Source organism: Cervus elaphus, chromosome 3 (genome assembly GCF_910594005.1).
Source record: "Cervus elaphus chromosome 3, mCerEla1.1, whole genome shotgun sequence".
NCBI lineage: Eukaryota > Metazoa > Chordata > Mammalia > Artiodactyla > Cervidae > Cervus > Cervus elaphus.
In genome coordinates, this window is record NC_057817.1 from 42,395,871 (window position 1) to 42,414,098 (window position 18,228).

Below are 18,228 nucleotides of genomic sequence, written 5' to 3' on the forward strand. Positions count from 1 at the left end.
ATTCTATGTAGTAGCTATTTTCTTCTTTATGGTGTCTTGTAGTTTTAAAAAATCTTCTAAAGTAAGAACTACTTTTATAATCAGAACAAATCCAATAAACATCAAGGTATTTTTCAAACTGTAATTATATTTTATCCTATTAAAAGCAGTAAAACTTACTTTTCCTTGTGCTTCTTTTAGTTGTTTTTCTGCTGTTGCCTGCTTGACATTTGCTTCTCTCACCATCTTATGAGCTTCCTGAAAAAGTTAACATCTCATATTTTGGGAACAAAGTATTTAGCATTTGTTTCCAAAAATCTTTCAACAGGTGTCTATGATTGAAACAAAGATACACTAAGAAAATTTTGCCCAAAATTAAGTATTCAATGTCAACAGCTGAAGAAGCAGCAACTGTCATCAGGCAGATCAATTATCAGGAATAAAGAATATGTACCTTCTTTTAGTATCTATTACCAGAGAGGCAGGCAGGGTTAGTTTGATCATTCTAATCAATACTTGTGTAAAGACTGCAAATGTTAGAGGAAAAGTCATGAATCGCATGTCAAACCCAACTTCTTTGCAGTTAGGTTTTTATAATTTGTATTCATATTACTCCACAGAGCAAAGACATACAGGAGAAACAAGCAAAAATACTAACACATCAGTAATGCTGCAGTTTATAGGAGTAACAGCTGAGAAGCCTTAGAGCTTCCAATGAAAATACTCACAAATCGATATTAATTCTTGATTTTGTGCAGAGCAATAGAAAAAGGTTGAGTTTATCCTTTCATAAGATCTTAATTTTTTAGTACCAAATATATGAAACTCTAGGTTTTTAATTCTCCTTTATTCACACAACATTTATTCATGACATCTATTCCTGAGCTACCGTTTCAGGCGCTGATAATTCTTAAGGAGCTTACACTCTGAAGACATTCTAATAATCAAATAAAATATGAATACAAATTCTGGATTTTATTCTAAATCCATTATGAAGCCTTGTGGCTTTTTAAGAAAGAGAATGACGTTATGTTATTTGTATTTTGAAAAGCTTTCTCTGCTGCCTATAAAATATGAAGGTGGACTGGAACAGTAGAGGGTGCTTGCAACAATCCCCCAGGATGTGAGAGCATAGATCTTAGAACTTCAGTTTACTGTTCATGAGGAAAAGAGTGATGGAAGGCAGAAGGAAAGAAATCAGCTTCAAAGATGTTTAACAGTTTGACAAGAGAACCCTCACTCAGTCTGTCGACTATTCAGGGAAGTGTGGAGGTTCTCACACCAGAGTTCCACGATGGCACTCCCATTTGTTCATTTGCTCTCAGAGTATGTAACGACATTGCACCTTGTATGTGCCCTTGTATTATAATAGATTTACAGACATTATTTTAAATAAGAAAAGCTTTACTATCAATGCTTATAATGAGATGAGATTAACTGTCAGAATATTCCATGCACCATTATGCTGGCTATCCTGTGTCAAAGCCTGGAGGAGCTATCAAATTTAATAATGAGATAAGCATTTTTCTTTTAAAAATAACAAGTATTTCAGATGTGCTGAATTTGTACAAGTGGCTGTCATTAAAATACTACTTGATAGGTAGTTTCCAAATAATAAGTATATCTAATCTAATCCTTCAAGATAAGTGACATTTTAACTATGAATCCAGAAGTAACATGTGCTATGGACAGAATATTTGTTTAATGTTTAGAATTGGATTCTGTTTTCATTAATGGCGGACCACGCACTTGGAACAAACTTCTTACAGAGAATAGTTTTTAAAAGCTGGACAAACTTTTTTTAAATGTTTTTGAAGGCATTAGAGAGCAACAAAATAGTGAAGAACCAGAAGACCAAGATCCAGAAGAAGTAAACTGAGGAAAGTGAGCTGAAACTTGGGGTGATTTGTCCCCTTAGAGATATAAGGGATATACTGAAGAGGTTTAAAATAAATATAACTGGAGTCCAAAAAGGAAAGAGAAAAGAGCTAGAATGAGGCAAGAGGAGTATCTAAAATGATAATTCATAGGATTTTAAAAACTGACAAAAGACATCAAAAGATATATGAGCTTGAGAACTTTTCTATCACTGTCATTCTGAAACCAAAAAATTATGTAAGTATCATCTACATAGGAAAGTCAGTAAACTTTCTAGAAAGGCCAGATAGTAAGTAGTTCAGAATTCTAAGCCATATGGTCTGTGTTGTAACGACTCAACTCTGCTGCTATAGTGTGAAGACAGCCACAGACAATAAAACAATGAGTGTAGCCATTCCAATAAAAATTCATGGGCACTGAAATAAGAGTTTCATAAGAGTCTTCATATGTCACAAAATATTTCTCTTTTCGATTCTTTTTCCTCCTCTTACCATTTGAAAATGTAAAAACCAACCTTGGCTCATTAGGTTGCACACAAGTATTTATAGGCCAGTTTTGGCCTGCAGGCTACAGTTTGCAGACCTGTGATCTATACAAACATTCATGTCCATATATTTACAAACGCTGAAGACAGAATTTTTTTCCTCTCTGGTTAGCAGTGATTCAAATTAAGTTGATTTTTTTTTTCTTTTTTAAAAATAATGTTTATTCACCCTCTTCTGATTAGTTTTCAAAAACAATTTGTGGGCATCAGAGAAGACAAAAATTCACTAGAGAAAGTTATGGAAAAACTTTCACATAACTAGCAATGGGACTGAAAACTCAGTATCATGGTTTACTACAGGAAAAGACATACTCGTTCCTTTCAGATGAGTATATCTGTGAGTTATCAGTAGCATTACATCTAAATTTTAAAAATGGAATTTAGACCATATCATCATCTGGATCATAAATTTAAAACAAGGTTTCAAAAGCAAGATAACATTCAATCACAATGCTCTCACTAAATAAATATACACATATACAATATGTTTTAGTGAGAATACTTCTGCATTATAAAAAATTTAAGTATTTTTATTATTTCATTATTTTTAAAACTTTTGTGTTTTATGTGTATGTAACATTATGATGGGTGTTAGTATATGTGCATAATTTACAAGTAAGTACATACGTCTTAGAACAGTGCCTAGTACATAGGGAATTCTTAATATCTTCATCATAATGAAGGTTCATGCTCAAATTTGTCTCTGTGGCTTGAAAGAAATGGGAAGTGCCATTTATGACTTTCAACGTACTTAAAAGCAAGATCAAGGTCATGAATTTGAGTCCCAGCATTCTTAACTCTACTTATGATTTTCTTCACAGACAAAATAATTTGTGCAATATGTTCTTATAGCATTGTTGAGAGAAACTAAGCACATCAAAGACATTTACTAAAATTGGCTGAAAAAACATAAAACCATCTTAAGACTACATGTCTTTTTTTCCATGTTAAATGTAGACTACTTTGTAAAGCATTCTTTCAACTTATTTCATTTTATATTTTACATTACCTCAAAATCCATAATACTATAAGAAAAAATATATATACACATACACATATATACAACTTTATAATCTTGTATTTTTTGCTAAATACAAAGTGTAATTATATTCAAGATCATTCATCATATATAAATTCCTAATCTCAGTTTACAAGCTTACCAAAATTATATAAATTGAGTTTATTCAGAATAATCTTTAATTCTTAAAAAAAAAACTATTTACACATATACACAGAATGTAAGCAAAATATTTTTTCATAAAACAATGGTAAACTGAGATCATGAAGGCACAACTGAGACCACAGAATAATTTTCTCTACTTTTTTTCTAAACTCAGTAAGCAGTTGGTTTGAATACAATTTTCTTCATTACTGAAATCATCTTTAATTAGTGTAGTTTCTTTCCCAGAAAGCACACACAGTTAAGGTTATTAGTCACTGTTAGGTCAGAGATAAATTAGGGACCCCAAAATTATGCTTTTTAGATAACTTTTTCATTCATTGCACAAACTGCACTTCTGGTATTTCACATCCTGCTAGAGACAGGGAAAAGTTTCTGTTTGTTCTCCTACTTCACCTAACAAAATGACATGTACGTGCAGCTGGGGGGAACTAAGTGGGGGCTAAAATTAAGGGCAGGCTGGTAGGAAACCAACATTAACATAAGCAGCATAATGTATTTGCTTTCTTATCTACTAACACTATATTATAAAATTTTCTTCTAACCAGACGTTACTGAAAGAAATGCCTTATGTTTCTGTACACTCCTTCTACATATAAAAATGTAACATTACATAACTCCTATTTCAGATCTTTGTATGTTAGTAGCTCAGTCATGTCCGACTGAGACCCCATGGACTACAGCCCACCAGGCTTCTCTGTCCATGGGATTTCCCAGGCAAGAATACTGGAGTGGGTTGCCATTCCCTTCTCCAGAGAATCTTTCTGACCAAGGGATCAAAGTCAGGTCTCTGGAATTGCAGGCGGATTCTTTGCCATCTGAGTTACCAGGAAAGCCCTCCATATCTTTAATTTCCCACTATTTCTAAGCTTAAATTTATCTTCCTATTATCTGTGATAACTAGCTAACTAAACAAAAAAAAAGTTAGTTTTTAAACATTCATGAAAGAAAATCACCCCAAAAAAGACAAGTAAGAGAGCAAAGGGGTGTGAGCAGAGCGGGGCATGGAAAGCCCACACCTCTGTAAGTATCCTCTGCAATATTACTTATAACAATAAAAACAGTGGCATATACACTGGATAGATTATGATTTTCATTACACTGACTATGAAGTAACATGAAAAGATGTTATTTAAAGTACAAAATATATTAGGATTACAACTATGCAAGCAAATATGCATACCTAAAACTAAAAAAGACTCTGCATATACAAAAATAACAAAGGTGAAGAAACTTGTCCCCTAAAATCCATTTTTTCATTAAAAATTTTAAGAACAAATTTTCAGGGGAAAAAAGAAAATATTGGTAAAGTGATAATGACACTAGCCATTCTAGTAACATGTCAATGTTTTTGATAAGGAACCTCTCAAGGCTAAAGGTCTTATAACCTAAAGGAGGTGCGCTAGGTAGTGGTTCTTAACCTAGAAAATAATATCCTCTCCCCACCCTCCACAAGGATACTTAAAAGTTATCAAAATGATGAGGGAGTATTACTAGAATACTGGGGGCAACATCAAGTGTGATGGTTAATTCTGTGTGTCAACCTGACTGGGCCCCAGGTGCCCAGGCATTTTAGTTAAACATTCTGAATGTTTCTGTGAAGATGCTTCTGGATGAGCTACTATGTGAATTGGTAAAGTGAGTAAAGCAGATTGCACTCCTCAATGTGCGTGTGGCTCATCCAATTAGCTGAAGGTCTGTTAGAACAAAAAGGCTCATCCTCCGAAAGAAAGAGAGAATTCTTCCTGTTTTCAGACTTAAGTTGAAACACCAGCTCTTCCTGGGTCCCAAGCCTGCCAGCCTTTGAACTAGAAACTAGAATTACATGATCCGCTCTCCTAGTTCTCTGGCCTCTGGACTGAGACTGGAACTACACCACCAACTCTTCAGCGTCTCTAGTCTATCAACTCATCCTCCAGGTTCTGGACTTGCCAACCTCCTTACATAAGCCTCTTTCTACACATATATAGATATATGCATGCACAGACATGCATCCTATTGGTTCTGTTTCCTGCAAAGCCCTGATTAATACACCAAGGATGCTAATGTCTTACAATGTCAATGGCACCCCTACTGAGAAACACTGTTTGAATTGGGTAGAAATTTTGATCCTGTGGCAGGCTGGAGACAAAGATAGGTGCCTTCTAATGTTCCTCAAATCATCCCCTTTCAGAAAACTACCTCAAAGGTTTTCCATCTGTGTTATGGAATCATATAAAGTTACTTGAAAGCAGCCCCTAAATAGTTGGTAAAATAAATTAAAATTTACCTCCTCTCTTTTCATTCACATTCTTAAACCACCCGATTCTAGTAGCCCATAGTTTTTTACATCATTTTAAGTTGTAGCCTCTACATTTCTTAAATATTTTTTTAGAGGACTTACAAATATGCATGAAGCTAAGCATATCTTTTTCAAGATTCCCTCAAAAAATAATTCTATCAATATATAAAAATTAAGACATTGCTCTTGACCAAGACATAAACAGACCAACCTCAAATAGACTAGCTGTGAGTTCCTCCAACTCCTGTCCAAGTTGATCTCGTACTTTAGAAAGCCTCTCACACTCTTCATCTTTTAACTTCAGTTCCTATGAGAAATTGATCATTTTATTTTTTTAACTTCCAAAGTTTGATGTTAGACTCAGAAGACTATATAGTCTTTACTAATAAAATTATAAAATATTAATACTGCCCCCTCCTACAACATTCACACTGGAAGTTTTTATTTAGCACTTGCTATGTGGAAACAACCAGGCAAATCTAAAATTACAAATAATTCTAACTCACATATTAAATTTTCATAAAACATACAAAGATTAAGTATAACTATTCATTACCTGTGAAAATAAACAAAGAACTTCATTTTTTTTCCTTAACGTTGCTCTGAAAATATTTGTTTCCATCAAGTAAGGAATTTCTTCAATTAACGCAGGTTCATTTCAATAAACGTTTAGTGACGTTGTTTCATGTTTACCTTAACAATTGTTTACCTATAGATAATTTCATGCACCATACTGCAGTTAGTATAAAATGTCCATTAGGAGACTATACCCATTTAACACTGTGAGGCAAGCAATGTATATTATATTTAAAATCAAGAAGAGTATTAATGACAAAAATCCTGTATTTATACATAACTCCTCAAAAGGTAATACATAGGTGCTAAAAAATTTCTTTATTAAGATGTTAAAATATGCAATTTTAAAAAATTTTATATGTAAATTTATCTTTCAAACTTAGAGATTAAAAAAAATCCAAGTCCCTATATATTGGCCACAGATACACTAATAAAATGATGAGTTAGTTGTGTTATAATTGCGGTGGCAGCATAGTTTCTGAATTCTCCAACAACTCCCAAAATCACTGCAGATGGTGACTGCAGTCATGAAATTAGACGATGATTGCTTCTTGGCATGAAAGTTATAACAAACCTACACAGTGTGTTAAAAAGTAAAGGCATCGCTTTGCCCGCAAAGGTTTGTATAGTCAAGGCTGTGGTCTTTCCAGTAGTCATGTACAGATGTGAGAGCTGCACCATAAAGAAGGCAGAGCACCAAAGAATTGATGCTTCCAAACTGCGGTGCTGGAGAAGACTGCTGAAAGTCCCTTGCACAGCAAGGAGATCAAATCAGTTAATCTTAAGGGAAACAAACCCTGAATACTCTTTGGAAGGACTGGGGCTGAAGCTGAAATTCCAATACTTTGGCCACCTGATGTGAAGAGTCGACTATTGGCAAAGGCCCTGATGCTGGGAAAGACTGAAGGCAGAAGAAGAGGGCAACAGAGGATGAGATAGTTGGATGGCATCACCGATTCAATAGACAAGAACTTGGGCAAACTCCAAGAGATGGTGAGGGACAGGGAAGCCTGGTGTGCTCCAGTCCATGGGGGTCACAAAGAGTTGGACATGACTTGGTGACTGAACAACAACTCCTAAAAACCAAATATACCGACTGGTATATCAGAAGAACCCAATGATTACATCTTCAACAAAACTAACTAAAAGTGAATCCTCACAAATTGTAGACCCTGAGAAAACGTGGTTACACTGCCCAGACCACAGAATCAGGAGTTATGTGGAAGGGAGCACCAGAAGTGAAAGCACTTCCATTCCCACAGAGTCCCAATATCCCCCCACCCCTCTGGTGGAGGCTTTAAGATTAGCAAGTGAATCTCCCTCACTTATGGTCTAGGTAATTTTCAAACTGCTGCTTTTGTGCTAGGTCTCAGGGTAAGTCTGCATGTGAGTCTTTCAGATTGGAATCTCAGTTCCCTAGAGTTTTTGGGTCTCCTGGACATAAGCCCCATTGATTTTCAAAGCCAAATGTTTTGGGGCTTATCTCTCCACTGCAGGTCCCAGGGGTTGAAGTGCCTAATGTGGGGGGCACAAACCCCTTGGGAAATCCAATTCATTTAAACATGAAAGACAAAAAAATGTTATGTGAAGTTACCATTACAAAAAAGTTAAACATAAAGCCAAGTCAGCTACAAACTAAAGAAAATCAGATAGGTATCAAATTTCAAAAGCATTTTATGCTAAAAAAAACAATGGAGTCACATTTTTAAGATACTCAAGGGGAAAAAAAATGTGAGTTGAGAATTTTATATCCAGTCAAAGTATCCTTCAAATGTAAGACCAGAGACTAAAAGTTATAAACCTGTCACACTTTAGAAACTATATCTCCCATGAGCTTTCCAGAGTAATCAGGCAGTGAATGAGTTTCATATAATCAAGAAAAAGAAGAAGAAGCTTTAACATTAAGGACAGGGGATGAGAAACAAATGTATTTAACTGTAGAACTACAAACAAAAGATGAGGATACACAAGAATGAAAAGACAAGCCACAGACTGGGAGAAAATATTTGCAGAAGACATCTGATAAAGGACTGTTAGCCAAAATATACAAAGAATTCTTAAAACTTAACAGTAAGAAAACAATTTGATTAAAAAGCGTGCAGAAGATCTGAAATGACACCTTGCCCAAGTTATAGAGATGTCAAATGAGCACATGAAAAGATGTTCCATAGTATATGTCATCAGGGAAATGCAAACAACATGATTCCACCACACACCTGTCAGAGTGACCAAAAAGCAGAACTACAGCAATACATACTGACAAGGATGGAAGACGACAGGAATTCTCACGCACTGCTTCGGGGAATACAAAATGGTACAGCCACTTTGGAAGACTTTCAGCAATTTTTTTGCAAAACCAAACATATTCTTACCACACAATCCAGTAATCATACTCCTTGGTATTTACCCAAAGGAACTGAAAGCATATCCACACAAAAGCCTGCACACAGATGTTTATACATTCATAACTGCCAAACTTGGAAGCAACCCTATATGCTTCAGTTAAGTGAATGAATAATTAAACTGTGGTATATCTAAACAACAAACCACTACTCAGCATTAAATGGAAATGAGCTATCAAGCCATGAAAAGATATGGAGGAAAAGAAATGCATGACTAAATAAAAGAATCTAATCTTAAAAGGCTGCATGCTGTATGATTCCAACTATATGACATTCTGAAAAAGGGAAAACTATGGAGACGGTAAAAAGATCAGTGGGCTGCCAGGTACTAAGAAGTAGGGAGGGATGAATAGATAGAACATAAAGGATTTTTGCAATGCAGGAGAGCCAGGTTTGATTCCTGGGGCAGAAGATTCCCTGGAGAAGGAAACGGCAACCCACTTCCGTATTCTTGCCTGGAGAATCCCACGGACAGAGTAACCTGACAGGCTACAGGCCATGGGGTTGCAAGAGTCGGACATGACTTTTCGAATAAACTACCACCACATAGGATTTTTAAGACAGTGAAACTATTCATATGATACTAATGACAGATATACATCATTATGTTTTAGTCAAAACCCATAGAAATTAAACTAGAATTAAATGACAGAGGCAAAGGAAAGAAAGTTACAAGATAATTTTATAGTGTTGCTTATAGTAGGGAACAAAGTCAGTATCTAAAGAAAGGCTAAGAGAAATTCTTTGATTAAAGATAACAACTAGAATAGAAATCAAACCTTCCAAAATACAAAAAGGAAAAAAAGAAAAAAGAAAAAAAGGAAGAGAATGCAAAGAAAACAGTACACATAGTGAAAAGATTTGTATACACACAGAGTAGACATTTGAAAGCTATGTGACAGAAACAAGCCTAAATACAGCATTTTTTTCAATAAACATAAATGTGTGTAACTCACTTATTAAAAGAAAATGATTTTCAAACTGGCTAAAAGAGCAAAATCCATCTCTAGTCTCTACACAAGAGACACACCTAAAATAAGTAATTCAGACAGATTAAAAATAAAAGGCTTGGCAGAACTGTACTAAAAAATATAATACAAATAAAACCAAAATAGAGACCTCAATACTGATATCAGACACAAGGCAGAAGTCATTAAAGAAGATAAAAGAAACTTCATAATGCTAAAGACTACAACACAAAATGAAAACCTTACAATACTCTCAAATACAAAATACAAAAGTAGATCTAATAGGAAGAAAGACATATTATGTTCTTGAATAGAAAGTAGGAAGTCATCATAAAGATGCCAATTCTCCCTGCGTTTTTATTTTTTTAAGTTTTTTTTTTCTTTTTTATTAGTTGGAGGCTAATTACTTCACAACATTTCAGTGGGTTTTGTCATACATTGATATGAATCAGCCATAGAGTTACACGTATTCCCCATCCCGATCCCCCCTCCCACCTCCCTCTCCACCCGAATCTATAAATTTAATACCAGGTCCTTCTGAACTCTAAAATTTCACAATTTTATAACTATATGTGAAACTGAGTCAATTCATTCAACATTTACTACTATATAGGTATTATGGTAACCCCTCAGGATACCAAGTAAGACACTGTTCTTTGAGAAGTTTCCAATCCTTAGAGCAAAACATATATCATTCACAAAAGCAAATTCTTGACTCGTTCCCTACCATCTACCACAGTAAACCTCATCCTGATATTAAAGACCCTCTACAACATGTGCTCACTTTCCCTTTTCAGAGTTATTACCCTTGATCCACACTCTAAAACTAGAGTTAAATTGTTCTGATTTGTTCCTGTTTCATTTCCCAATTTGATCTCATCCACCTGGACTGCCATAAACATTTGACTCTTTATGCTTCTAGATCCAACTCAATCTACCTATATGAACTCAAGTTTGTATTTCATATGAATACCTTTTAAAATGTCACTTGTACTTTTCATTATCAGTACCTTATACTGTAATACAGCTATATGAAATTAACTCCTTCAACAAACACTAATTTTGTGTTAACAATTCATCAGGTATTCATCAAGGGTCTGGAAAGAGAAAAGGAAGGAGGCCTGCTTCATGCTTTTCATAAAGCCATAGCCTACTAACAGTGGCAAATATTTAAATAGATTCACAAGGAAAAGGAAACAGGAAACAAATATTTAAACAGATTCACAAAGAAAAGTCCTGATAAGGACTATCATAGTGATATGCACATACTAGAGAAAGTAGGAGCTTGTCAAATGTAAAGACTAAAACTGTGTAAGCTACAGTAGCAAAAGACAGGGAAAGGTTGATGCCATAGTTAGATAATGCCGGAAAATTAGGTTTGTGGTGAGTCCTGAAAAACCTTGGCTAAGAAAGTGGAACTTTAAAAAAAAGAGAATATCATCTCAAGGGTGATGGGAAGTCACTGAAGGATTTTAAACAGGATAGTGACAATCAGATTGCAATTCAAAACAGTAACTTATCAGTGTGCTAGATTAAAAAAAAATTAAGACAGGGAAAACAGTTAATTACTGCAATATTTTAGGCAACAGACACAAATTTACAGTAGCAATATTAGAGAAAAGAAACTTAAGAGACATTCAAAACAGAAAACCAGGACTCTATAAGTATACTCCATCAAAGTTAACACTATTCTGAAGATAAACATTTTATACATCAAGAGAGAAAAAATGCTGGCAATGAAACTATAATCTGATGGTTGTTTTTTTTTTCCTGTTAGAATTTTCATTTTGTACTTTACAGGAAGAAGTCTTTTAAACTGATGGAGACACAAATTTTTATATGTCATTCTTTTGTACCTTTCTCTTTGTTTTGATGTCATATCATAGTGAGATCCTTTTAAGATTTTTAACCCAGTAATTCACAGTAACAAATAAAGCACTCAACTCACATAAATTCCACTGACTTAATAATAACATGAACAGCTTTAAGCAAGTTCACGCACAAGCAGACAATGATAACTGTCGTGACTGCTGCTTAGCTGGGAGCAATTTTAAAACTCATACTGATTTCACAGATGTTAAAATGAGGGCAAACATTCAATTCAGAATCAATGAAACATTACCACATATACATGTCTTTTGTCCCCAACTAGTAAACATCTTTACTGCTGCTGCCAAGTCACGTCAGTCATGTCCGACTCTCTGCAACCCCATAGACAGCAGCCCACCAGGCTCCCGTCCCTGGGATTCTCCAGGCAAGAATACTGGAGTGGATTGCCATTTCTTTCTCCAGTGCATGAAAGTGAAAAGTGAAAGTGAAGTCATTCAGTTGTGTCCGACTCTTAGCGACCCCATGGACTGTAGCCTACCAGGCTCCTCCGTCCATGGGATTTCCCAGGCAAGAGTACTGGAGTGGGGTGCCATTGCCTTCTCCCAAACATCGTTACTAGTAAAGTCTAATTTATCTTTCCCTCTACAGGGCCTATTAAAACTTTAAGTACACTGGTTACTCAAGAAATGTTTGTTCATTAAAGAACACAGTAAACGTTTATAAACAACCCTGGTCACAGTTAGCAGGGCCATGCCAAACATGGATTTGTAGAAGTATGTGTTTTGAATGACTTTCTATGACTGCAAGCTATAATATTCCACTGAATTTTATTTTCTAAGTCATTTTCATTTTAAGGAAGAATAATTGAAAGTTGAAAGTAATACCTTATACCAGTAGGTCTCACACGTTAGTGAATATAAGAATCAAAAGAATATAAGAATCAAAGAAAGAATATGTATACCAGAAACTAATACAACACTATGAATCAACTATACTTCAACTGAAAAAGGGAGAAAAAAGAAGAATCAATAGGATAGTTTATTGAACATGCATATCCTCCAGCCTCAATACAATAATTCTTTTTTAACAGAATCTAGGGGAGACTCCAGGAATCTACATTTTAAAAAACATGTACTAAAACCCAACTTCTGCCTCAGGATTCCACCAAGAGTTGTTCTTCAGCAATGATCTGTAGAAGGCCAGAAGAAAAGACTGGCCTACATCACAAGAAGTGAAGGACTACATCACCATCTCAAGTGCATCTCTGCACTTGACACTCAATCACCACACGCTTGGTCTCCCTATGTACAGTGCGGGTTTGTGCTGGTAAGTGGTTGCCCCACCAATGACTACATTTCCCCGTCCATCACACATTTAAGTGTCAGCATGAAACTGGCTCACACCAAAGAAATATGAGTAAAAGTTACGTGTATCACTTCTAAGTTGAAGTTTTTTAGAAGCAGGTGTGCTTTCTCCAACTTTTCTTTACCCTTCATCTCACTGGTTAGATACAGATAATAAAACCCTAAAAGATCACAAAGATCCAAGATGGAAGAAACATAGATTCCTGAATTATTTCACAAAGAACTGCCTATGAACTATGAACACCTGCTTAAAAGTGTTCAGTGAATAAAAATGAACTTCTACCACAGTAAGTCACTAAAATTTAGGGGTACCTCATAAGGAACTGGCACATCCCTAACTAATATATTCTGTATGTCTACTTACACAACAGTGTAATGCATGCATATATTCATTTAATCAACAGAATGTGTTGAGAACTTTTTATGTGCTCAAGATATAATCATGAGCAAAAACACATGTAATCCCAATCCTTGTGAAGCTTAAAATTACTGAAGTGTATGTGTAAGTGTAGACATCTATGTTGGGGTTAACTGGCATGGGGCAGAGCAATCAATACAAACAAACAAACAGAACTTTCACTTTCAATCAAGATAGAATAACAGGGATCATATTCACCACCCCGCCTGACACAACTGAAAGACTGGAAAAAACATACGAAATGATTTTTAAGACACTGGATGCAGGCAAAAAAAAAAGTGATCCTCCAGAAATGGGAAATAATAAAGCAAAGCCTGTGAGTTGTTCCAGCTTATCACCTGAAGAGAAAAAAGCATTAGTAGATACGGATTCAATGTTATTAAACTGTATTTCATATGTTTAAGAAGCTAAGACAAAGCACGTTAAGTAAAATACTTAAAAGATCCAACCAAACTTTCAGTGATGAAGACTACCACGTCTGTGATAAAGATAATAATAATAATAATACACTGTGTAGAATTAACATATTAGATACTACAGGGGAGAAAAAGAATAGTGATACTGATGACACATCAATAGAAATCATCCACAATTAAACAGAGAGAAAAAAAACATTAAAAAAAATGAATGAATAGAGCACCAGTGAGTTATGGGACTTCAAACAGTCTAATGTGCATGTAACAGGAGTCCCAAAAGAAAGGAGAGCTAGAGGAGATATGTAAATAAGTTTGAAGAAGTAATGGTCAAATTTCCCAATTTCTATGAAAAAAAACAAGCAACGTACCCACTTAAGAAGATCAACAAATTCCAAGCTCAAGAAACCTGAAGAGGACTACAAGAAGACACACCATAATCAAATCATTTGCAGCCAATGATAAAGAGAAATATCACATCACAGTACAGAGAAACAAAAGTAAGGGTTAACAGTTGACTTTTCATGAGAACCAGTGCAAGCTAGACCACAATGCAGCAAGACCTTCAAAATAATGATACTGATAGAAAAAAATTATCAACCTGAAATGCTTTAGCTGGTGAAAATACATTTCAAAAACAAAGATGAAAAGAAGATCTTTCAAGACACACAATAGCTAAAAAAAATTTATCAGCAGCATACAACAAAAAATACTAAAGGATGCCCTTCAAGTAGAAGGAAAATGTTATTAGATGGAAATCTGGATCCACATAAAGGAATGAAAAGCACTAGAAATGGTAACTACATGGGTAAATATAAGGATTCTGACAATTTAAATGGGCTTCCCAGGTGGCACTAGACCACCCGCCAATGCAGGTAGACAAAAGAGACACAGGTTCGATCCCTGGGTTGGGAAGATCCCCTGGAGGAGGGCACAGCAACCCACTCCAGTATTCTTGCCTGGAGAATCTCATGGACAGACGAGCCTGGTGGGCTGCAGTCCACAGGGTCGCAGAGAGTCAGACACAACTAAAGTGACTTAGCATGCATAGCATGCATACGGATTTTTAAATCCCTTTAAAAACAACCAGTTGTTTAATGAAAAAATAAGTTAAATATATCCAGAAATTTAAAATATATGGAGAAGTAAAATATATGGTAATCATAGCATAAAAACTGAAAGGGGGAGACAAAAGTACACTTGACCTCTGAACAACGTGGGTTTGAACTGCACATGTCCATTTATATGTGGATTTTTTTCAATAAATACATACTACAGTACCACACAATCCATGACTGATTGACTCCAAGGGTGTGGAACTATGTATACGAAGGGCCGACTGGAAATTCAAATGCAGATTTTCAAACACAGGGGTCAGTGCCCCTACGTCCACATTGTCCACAGGTCAACTATATTTTTGTAAGTTCTTATATACGAGGTAGTATAGTATCACTAGAAAGTAGAGACTGATTAAAGATGCATACAATAAACCCTAAAGCAACCACGAAATTAGCAAAAAGACGACATATAACTGATACGCCAACAGAGCAAAGATGAAATCACAAAAATATATAGAATTAATCCAAAAGGCATAAAAGGGAAAGGGGGGAAAGAAACATAAGAGACGAACAGAAAACAAACAGTAAGTTGGCAAATTTAAACCAAACTATATCACATTAAATGTAAATAGTCTAACATAAGCACACCAGTTAAAAGGCAGAGATTAGAAAGGATTAAAAAAAAAAGATCTAATGACGTGCAGCCTACAAGAAAACCCACTTTAAACAAGAAGACAAAAATAGGTTAAAAGTAAAAGGATGGAAAAATGGGAACTGTCTAGCCACTCTTAAAATCATCATCAAAATAAGAAGAATGACTACTGACATAATTTTGATTCACATGTTGCTATAATTCAGGAAATATTTTCATATTCAACAGTCCTTTACAAGGCTTAAGCTCTAAGTAAGTATCAATACTATCTTGAATTCTTCATAACAGAATTCACCATTTGCATGTGTTCACACATCATTATCATTTCAACTATGTCAACAGTACTTCTAAATACAACAAACTAAAAATTTCAAAACAAATTTTCAACCTGAGCTAAGAAATTATCAATATATCCTGATGAATAAGTAACCACAATGTATTCTCAAACATGGATATATATGTCCAATAGTTCACTTCTATATAAATTGTGATTTCACTTAGTATTCTGTACTAAGAGTCTGAACCAGATGACATAGGCCAAATATAACCACATCTCACCACACCCCCTACCTTTGGGGAAAAGTTTAAAAGAATATTGATTTATCTTTCTGATATATTCAACCACAAATGTTTTAACATCTCTTTATGGCCGTCTAACCATCAGGCATCCACTGAAGCATTTATAGAGACATACACACACCAGGCATTGTACCTTATCATGCTAGGCACCAGGGATACCAAAACCAGTGTTTTACTCCTGAGAAACAAGTCTGTTGGGGGAGAAAATGGGAATATATATTTGTAAAATGTCATACGTGGAAAATATGTTGTAGAATGATTTCCCTATCTTCTCAACTTTCTAAATGTGAATTGGTCCATTTCACCTTAGTGTGAAATTTATATACGTAGAGCTGTTTGTATTATTCCTTTACTATACCTTTAATGTCTGCAGGGTCTGTACTGATATCCCCTATTTCACTCCTGCTATTGTGTCTTCTATTCTTGTTTTTTTCAGTCTTGTTAGAGGCTTGTCAACGTTACTGATCTATTTAAAGAAACAGAGCTTTGTTTGTTTCTCTAATTTTTATGTAACCAGTTTCATTGTTTCTGCTTTTTATTATTTTCTTCCTTCTGCTTGCTTCTGGTTTTATTTTGCTCATCTTTTTCTAGTTTCTTAAAGTGGGAGACTAGATTGTTGATTTGAAACTTTTCCTTTTCTCTAATGTATAAATACTTAGTGCTACAAATGTCCCTTTAAAGTTTAATTACAGACTCAGAATAAGAAAGAAATTTAGTCACAAATTTGGGAATATCAGAAATTTAAAAGATGAGCAAGTGAGAAATAAAACAAATTAGGAAGAAAGACAAATCTCCAAGTTAAGATACAGAAAACATTCAAATTCAGCTGAATAGCACAGCATTATTACTAAAACTATTCCTCAAAACATAATGACTTGGACCTAATGGCTTCAAGTAAATAATCACAAAATCAACCACGTGTAGAGAAGGAAAAAATCCACACACAGAACGTAACTCCCCAAATCTGCACTACAGAAAATGCAAGACAAGGAAAGGGAAAACAAAGAATTAAGAGTCTCTTTTTTTTTGTTCGTATTCTTGGATCAGCTTCTTTACTATCGAGACCAATTCACAGATTCCTAAATGCTGCCCAACAGCAACTAAGAGTACGCATGTGCAAAAGAAAGGTGTAGAACTATAATGATTTCACTTGAGTTGCCCCCATGGACAAATATTCATTCTGAATGTAACATAAAGAAGAAGAAAATATATTTTTGCTTACCCTCTGAGCTTTTGCAAGTTCTTCTTTTAATCTTTCATAGCCCTTTTCTCTGACTTCCAAAACAGATGGGCTTCGTAAGCGGGACAGACTATCAGTGCTCAACCCAAAAATATCCTCACTGCCGTCACAGGCCTCTGTTAGAGTAGCACCCTGTAAAAACTCCCTCTCTGCACTACAGTGGTCCTTTCTCGTAGTTAATTTAAGTAACCCAGCTGCGACTCCAGAGGTAGAACAAGGTGCTGGATCTGTACCATGGATGCTGTAAAGGAGAGTTCAAACAAACATCAGCATGTGCTCAAGTGTTAACTGGCATAAACACACATGCCTCTAACTGCATTATCCAATGTGTTCACCACCAGAACTAGTTAATAGTATGTCCAGGGCCAAAGCAACAACATCTCAAGTCCTTCACAGCCATATATGGCTAATGGCTATCATCTTAAATAGCACAGAGAATATTTTCATCATGCCAGAAAGTTCTATTGGATAGTGATACTCTAGAACAGGGGTCTACAAACTAAATGTAGAATAAATCCAGCCTGCTACCTGTTCCCTGAAGGCCCACAAGCCAAAAATGATTTTTACATTTTCAAATGGTTCAAAATAATCAAAATAATAATATTTTGTGGCTCAAGAAAATTATATAAAATCCAAAATTCAAGGTTCATATACAAAGTTTTACTGGCGCTTATCCATTTTCATACTGCCTATGACTACTTTTGGAGAAGGAAATGGCAACCCACTCCAGTATTCTTGCCTGGAGAATCCCATGGATGGAGAAGCCTGGCAGGCTATAGTCCATGGGGTTGCAGAGAGTCGGACCCGACTGAACGGCTTCACTTTTATGACTACTTTCACACCTTAATAGTCATGGCCAGCAGTCG

The 18,228-nt window shown here is 35.3% G+C and overlaps 1 protein-coding gene across 12 annotated transcripts in view; it reads right to left on the reverse strand.

Moving 5' to 3' along the window:
* LOC122683551 (RAB3A interacting protein) overlaps window positions 1-18,228 on the reverse strand; it is a 49,054-nt gene that overhangs the window by 14,694 nt on the left and 16,132 nt on the right. For 8 of the 12 annotated variants that reach the window (XM_043887229.1, XM_043887248.1, XM_043887214.1 and 5 more), the window contains 3 exons: window positions 17,345-17,603; window positions 6,074-6,169; window positions 160-237 (listed from right to left, as the gene is read on the reverse strand). In XM_043887229.1, coding sequence (XP_043743164.1) covers window positions 160-237; window positions 6,074-6,169; window positions 17,345-17,603 — 433 coding nt within the window. Of the gene's footprint in view, window positions 1-159; window positions 238-6,073; window positions 6,170-6,418; window positions 6,572-16,255; window positions 16,314-16,480; window positions 16,589-17,344; window positions 17,604-18,228 lie in introns of those variants that run through there. The other 4 variants (XM_043887291.1, XM_043887296.1, XM_043887306.1 and 1 more) reach the window with 4 other exon arrangements.